The 7,317-nt window shown below is 40.0% G+C and overlaps 1 protein-coding gene across 1 annotated transcript in view; it reads left to right on the forward strand.

Annotated features, from left to right (window-relative positions):
- Positions 1-7,317, forward strand: part of LOC104393907 (zinc finger SWIM domain-containing protein 6) — a 105,189-nt gene that overhangs the window by 71,197 nt on the left and 26,675 nt on the right. Inside the window, exon 9 of the mRNA XM_010003430.1 lies at positions 2,497-2,757. Within this exon, the coding sequence (XP_010001732.1) occupies positions 2,497-2,757 (261 nt within the window). The remainder of the gene's footprint in view (positions 1-2,496; positions 2,758-7,317) is intronic.

Below are 7,317 nucleotides of genomic sequence, written 5' to 3' on the forward strand. Positions count from 1 at the left end.
ATACAAGGAAATATATACAATTATATACAAATATGTTCAGGTATGAGCAAAATCCTCTAGCCTCCCCCCACCCCTCTGCAACTCCCACAGCACTTCCCTCAGATCGGACAGTCCCAAGGAATCCCGAAGCTGCTGCTGGAGGAGAGCAGAGAGTGATGAGGGTCAGGAGAGCTCGGGCCTAAGGGTCGACGGTGATGGATGAATGGAGTCCTCCCCGGACGCCGGCCGTGGACGGAAGAGAAGGGAAGGACAAGCAGGAAGGAAGTTGTCTTCTGTGATCTCTGACCTTCCTCTGAGCTTACGTAGATATATGGAATGGAATATCTTTGGCCAATTTTGCTGTCTGTCTAACTCAGCCTCCTACGGGGGGGTCACAGATCTCCCCGTAGTGTCTGAGCCGGCAGAGTGAAGGTGCGACCTTGAAGCCTCAGTAGTTAGAAAAACATTCCACTGTCTTATCAGCTTTAGAAGAACACACTGTTGCTAGTTAAAATAAAGCTTACTGAAGGAAAAAAAATCAGTAAAAGGAAAATTGGCTTCATCCTGACTCAAACCAGGACACTGAAGAAAAAAAAAAATCAGTAAAAGGAAAATTGGCTTCATCCTGTCTCAAACCAGGACAATTCTCCCATCAGATATTTATGTATTTTGATAAAATCCTCCTGAGCCTTTTCTTTTCCTGGCTGAACAATCCCAGCTGTCTCAGTTTCTTGTATGGGAGATGCTCCAGTATGCCCATGGGGAGCCCGGTACTGGAGAAGGCACTCCAGGTGTGGGCTCACCAGTGTTGAGCAGAGGGGAAGGATCACCTCCCTCAATCTGCTGGCAATGCTCCTCCTATGCAGTCCAGGATGTTATTTGACTTCTTAGCTACACATGTACATAATACTTCTAATTAATGACAAAATACTTAAAATTTACAACATATATGATCTATAAAGGTTATGAATTGGAAAATAGTGTTGCAGTATTGCTACATGATTTAGGACAGGATGTATGCACCCATTTTAACTTCAGTACTTCCCAGGAGCTTAACCAATTTGTTCCTTATTCTCAGTCTCTTTCCACCTCTGTGGTAGTTTCTTATCACCTTCTGTGTGGTCAGAAACTAGATTTATCCCTCTACCTACAGCTCTTTTATATGCACATCCCCAATCTTATTTGGGCTTTGTCTCAAAACTCATTTTATTCAATTAGATTTTCTTCAATAAACTTCTAATCCCATATCCACCAATTCTGGACGAACTTTAATTAAAAGACATAAAATTATTTGCAATTAGAAAAAAAACCAAAACAAAGTAGTGTGTGTTGAAAAGCAAATTTCCCCTACACATGCATAATGCAATCTACCACATTCATTCTGCCTTCTCATTTGCTGCTGCTGTCCATCTCCTCACATCCGTACATTACAACTTTTTGTTCCCAAACTAACTAGACCATGAACTGCTAGAGATTGCAACAGCATTTTCTCATACTGTGTAACTGTGAAGCACCAAATGAATCAGTAGCACTCTTTAAAGCAATTTATGGCTTGGTCTGTGTGGAATTCACACGTAATCTTTACTAAAAGTAGCACTTCTAACATTATTAAAAGTCAGAAACATTATACATGTTTATCAAATACAACTGTAACAAATAAAAAGCATTAAAAAAGCTCTACCAAACAAGATGCTTTAAAGTAGTAGAATTCCCAGGCCCACTGTATTTGCACAATCCTAGTAGCTTCAACTGAAATCCATGCAAGTGTACAAGCACCTTCCCTTTCCGCTTATACAACATCAAAGTTTTAAGGAGGTATGAAAATGGATAGGGGGAAGAAAAATCAAAATAGATCTTCAAATTCTGGCCTTATTAACAAATCTGGAGAAACTGCCTTTCTCCAAATCACACAAATCAAAATGAAACTTTTATTTTTACTTCAGTGGGTTTTTTTAAACCTAATTGTTTTGTGTACTTCTGCCACATGGAATTGGATCGTTGGATCTTGAGATTGTGCTAGTGTCTACATTTAGCCTGTATCCATGGCTAAAGTATAGCAGTTGGTCTACCACCTGATAACCCCTTCCCATTCAAGAAGGGGAATTAGAAAAAAGAGAAGAGGCTTGTGGGTTGAAATGAAAAAAGGTTTAATGAAATATCAATACTAAAACCAACATAAAGTATACAGGATTATACCCAGCCTACACAAGAAGCAGAAGTCCAAGGAAGAAGAGCTCACTGTTCTTAGCAAGCCTTCCTCTTTATAATGAACATGACATTTATGGTATGGGATACACCTATTAGCTTGTGTCAGCTCCCAGCTGACTCAAAATAGCTAATAGCCTGCCTACCATGGCTGGCCTATGATTCTATCCCAGCAAATCAGGATAGCTAGTAATTTAAATAATTTTAATAAATGAACACTGACAGAGGAAGCATTTGTAAATGGGGCATTATAGACAGATTATGGTTTAGAATGTTTTCCTGATGTGTTGTTCTTTGTGTCACCCTTTACAGAGAATGTGGGGCAATGCAAATCTCTGGACTACCAACACCTGCCTGCATACAAGTTCTTAGAAGAAGGGGAATCTTATTCAATGCTGGCTGTGGAAGTAGCATTGATGGGGTTGGGACAGCAACGAGTAATGCCTGATGGCTTGTATGCACAAGAGAAGATTTGTCGAAATGAGGAGCAGCTCATTTCTAAGCTACAGGATATCACACTGGATGATACTATGGTGAAGATTTTTCGAAAACAAGCAGTCTTCCTATTAGAAGGTAGCTCAATGTAGATCATAACTGTTTCTTTAAACTGTCTTCTCTTATGCAAGTCCACAGAATTAGTATTCCAGTGGAAAATGCTTTACCTGTTATTTGATGTGGAATTCCAGCAAAATTTTCTTTCTAGTTTCTTATGAAAATGAAACATACTTCACATATCACATGACTGTAGAGATAAGACACCTACTAACCTATAAGCCTTTTATTTTTTCTGTTGCATTTAGTTCTTTAGATTTGTTGCTTGTCATAATCTCAGTATCCTAATTTTACAACTCAGGCTCACAATTAAATAACATAGACATCAGTTATCATCAACAGTTCTAATTAGGTAGCAAATTTTTAAATGTCACTTGTATCCTGAAAAAGGACTGGTAGCTTTGTAAATGTATGAAGATTTTTACCTCTGTTGCCAAGTGAAGAGCTCAGAAACTTCATGTAGAATTACTGGGACTGAAATATAGCATTTTCTTTGTAGCAGCTGGGAAAATGACTTGTCTCTGAAGTTTGTATCATACATGAAAATTGAAATATATGGTTAAATACTGAGGCTTAAGGTCTTGTGACTAAATTTTGATTAAGACAAAAAACTTGTGTTTGGGAATTAGCCAGCATGTTGCAATAAAATCTGTACCAAAAAAAGTGCATGCTTTTGCCTTAACTTTTAAAAAGGCTTAACATATAGCACTTAAGCCTCATGTTGAGAGAGTAGTCTTGTGGGTTCTCAGGTGGTCTTTCTAGTTTTTGTTTTTTGAAATGGAAGAAAATACTTTAAAGGAACCTAAAGGCATGGTCCAAATTTTGAGTGCTTGCTCAAGGGATGGTGGGGATTGTGATACTGCTCTAAGTAAGTTGTGAAGACTGTTACACAGCAGTCAGATTTTGCTTTCTTTCTGTAAAATATTTGTCTTTTAAACTACTTTAATGGAAGAGATGCAGTATGTTATTTAGAGTTCTCAGCTTTGAGTAACTATTATTGCCCAGATCCTTAAAGACTTTGGTACCTACAGATGGTGCCATTTGAAACTGCAGAGAAACTGCATCATAGGGAGAGTTTCAATTATGGTGTGGCTGTAACCACTGTTTTATGGCTTTTGGACAAGAACAGCTGCTTGCTGGATCCAGCTATTAACCACCATAGAGGGATGCTATAGATTATAAAATCAATTTCCTGCTTTTATTTACTGGTGAGGATGAACAACCTTGCTTTATGACGAAAAGGCAAGATTTCTCTCAAGTATTCTCTGATACTTCGTTTACTACTTTGATCTCTGACTTTTTTTTTTGTTTTCTTAGAGTAGTAAACAAGTGATCATAGCAGATAATCTGCTAAAATAACTACTTATACAATTGCTGTGGTGAGCAGTGTGCAACGATGGTCTTTCATCTGTGTACTGAAAAGGCTTTTCTGCAATAGCTTCAGTTTACTCCAGGGTAGGCAGAAACTGCCAGCTCACATGGAGGAAAAACTGTGTAGTGATTTAAGATCCTAATCACATCAATTTTGTTTTTATAGTGAAAGTCCTATAGATATAATAAAGAAAGCTTAATCCAATATTAAGCTGATTTCTATGCTGTTAATGCAGATTAATGCATGCTGTATGTAGCTACCATTTGAATGTGTGGGAAAGCAGAACATAAGAATGTGTTGCAAGAAGTGTTCTAATTTTTTGCTTGACTGCTAAGTTAATGGCAGAATATATTTTCATTTAAATGCTTTTTGTGTATTCTTCATGTCCTGAGTTTCTGACTAGACCATCAACTGGCCCACATACATGAAATGGCTTATTTAATTGAAGCAATGCCAGCCAGTTTTTTGAATGGCTTTTAACTTCATTTTAAATTATTGAGAGACACACTGTCACCTACTTAATAGTCATTGAGGTTTCCTTTGTGATCAGCCCCAGTCTTCAAAAATGCCCACCTATGGAGCTCAGTTGTTTGATTTTTTCATGCCTAGTGATTTTTATCTTTGCATTTTTGTGCTAAGGCACCAGTCAGAAAAACATTGCTGAAACAGCTGTGCTGGTCCAAGTTGTTACCATCTCTCTCTCATGGAGTTCATCATTCTCTGCAGCAAAAGTGGTTGAATAAATGTTGTGAGTACTCTTCATCTGCTTCAGTGTAGGGTCGGCCATATTAGTTTGAACCACTGCTAGAAGCTATGATGTGTTACTGCAGTGAAGAAGTGTGCTCTCACAGTCATTCATCCATCCAAGTGTGGTGGGTTGTAATTTGTAGTAGGAGATGAAGTAGTAACTTCTAGGATTTCTGGCTCCTATTTGTGCAATAATTGTCAAATAATACTTAATGTAAGATTCTTATTCAGTATCTTGCAACATTTAATGCCTGAACCTCTATCCACTGATGTAAAAAACTGCTTGACACAGTTTTCCTATTAATAGGAATAACAGTCTTAAGGTTGCAGGAAAAATGTGAAAATGGAATTCATATGCACCATGAACATTCAGAACTCAGCAAACAAATAATTGTATTTAATTTTTTTAAAATCATAATTTCTGCTGTCAATTTTGACATTGCTGTTATGAAGTTTAAGTACTGCACTGGCTGCAGTGAGTTTAAACAAAATCCATTGCCCCAATGATGGGAAGTTTCCCTATAAAAACCCACAATTTGTAAGATTGTGTGGTTCTAATAGACTAACAAAAGCAGCTTGGATGCAAGCTCTCACTTAGTTTCCTCTGGAGATAAAGTCCAGGCCAAAGGGTTATTAAATGCCTAATGTCAGGTGAGAAATTGATAGGGATCAGCTGCAGCTCTAATGATTGGTCAGGTAACTTCAATTAAGGATACATGTTTTTCCACCGTGTCACTGTTTGACTCAGGTCCGACAACAATGCTCTCGATCCCCTCCCCCTCCCACCCAGGTAGGGAAGGAGAGAGAGAAAAAGAGGCTTTGCTGGATTGAAAACTAAACTACACAGCTTTAATTAAACACTAATGATATGAGAAAATATATACAATTATATACAAATATGTTCAGGTATGTGCAAAAGCCTCTTGCCTCCCCCCACCCCCAGCAACACCCACAGCACTCTCCCTCCTTAGCTGCAAACATTCCCGATGAATCCCGGACTGCTGCCGGAGACTGCTGTCTCCTTCACTGGAGACATTGAAAACCCACCTGGATGCGTTCCTGTGTGATGTACTCTAGGTGACCCTGCTCTTGCAGGGGGGGTTGGACTAGATGATCTTTCAAGGTCCCTTCCAACCCCTAAGATTCCATGATTCTATGAAAGCGCTGAGTTATGAGGGTTAGGAGAGCTCAAGCCTAGGGGGCAACGGTGATGGATGCATTGAGTACTCCCCGGATGCTGGCCATGGATGGAAGAGAAGGGAAGAAGCAGAAGGAAGGAAGTTGTCTTCTGTGATCTCTGACCTTCCTCTGAGCTTACGTAGATATATGGAATGGAATATTTCTGACCAATTTTGCTGTCTGTCTAACTTAGCCTCCTACGGGGGGGGTCATAGATCTCTCCGTAGTGCCTGAGCCGGCAGAGTAAAGACATGACCTTGAAGACCCAGCAGTTACATTCCATTCTTATCAGCCTTAGAACACACTTGTGCTAGTTAAAAGAAAGCTTACTGAAGGAAAAAAAAACAACAGTAGAAGGAATATTGGCTTCATCCTGGCTCAAACCAGGACATTCCACCCCTTATTCTATACCAGATATTACATATAGGCTTTATATTTTACCAGCTGTCAAATGAAGGATTCTCGACCAGAGTCATATTAGCTTGAGGTACACATTGTACTTCACCATCCTCCATCATCACACACCAGGTATGTCCAGGGCCCTGAGCAAAAGCAATACCCCGGACAGGTTTACCTTTGCCTGAAGCAGGATACACCCAAACACTTTTACCCAGCAGGTTTCTTTCACATACCACAAGGACTTTATCCCCATCTGCAGTATGTAAACGCATTCAGGGTAGCCTTCAACAAACCATTGTTCCTTTCAACTTTCCCTGAGGCTTGTGCATAGTATGGGATATGGTAGATCCATTCAATACCATGCTCTTTAGCCCAGTCAGTGACAAGACTGTTTTTGAAATGAGTCCCATTGTCTGACTCAATTCTCTCTGGAGTACCATGACTCCACAAAATTTGCTTCTCAAGACCCAGGATAGTATTCCAGGCTGTGGCATGGGGCACAGGATATGTCTCCAACCATCCTGTGCTTGTTTTCACCATTGTAAGCACATAGCGCTTACCCTGGCTGCTCTGAGGCAGTGTGATGTAGTCAATTTGCTAGGCCTCCCCAAACCTGTACTTTGACCACCCCCCCTCATACCACAAAGGTTTCAACCGTTTTGCCTGCTTAATTGCAGCACAAGTCTCACAGTCGTGGATCACCTGTGCAATAGTGTCCATGGTTAAGTCCACCCCTCGGTCACGAGCCCATTTGTATGTTGCATCTCTGCCCTGATGACCTGAAGCATCATGGGCCCATCGAGCTAGAAAGAGCTCACCCTTGTGTTCCCAGTCTAAGTCTACTTGGAACACTGGAGCAGCCTCATCTGCTCGTTGGTTGTGTC

Source organism: Chaetura pelagica, unplaced genomic scaffold (genome assembly GCF_000747805.2).
Source record: "Chaetura pelagica isolate M959 unplaced genomic scaffold, ChaPel_1.0 scaffold168, whole genome shotgun sequence".
NCBI classification, from domain to species: domain Eukaryota; kingdom Metazoa; phylum Chordata; class Aves; order Apodiformes; family Apodidae; genus Chaetura; species Chaetura pelagica.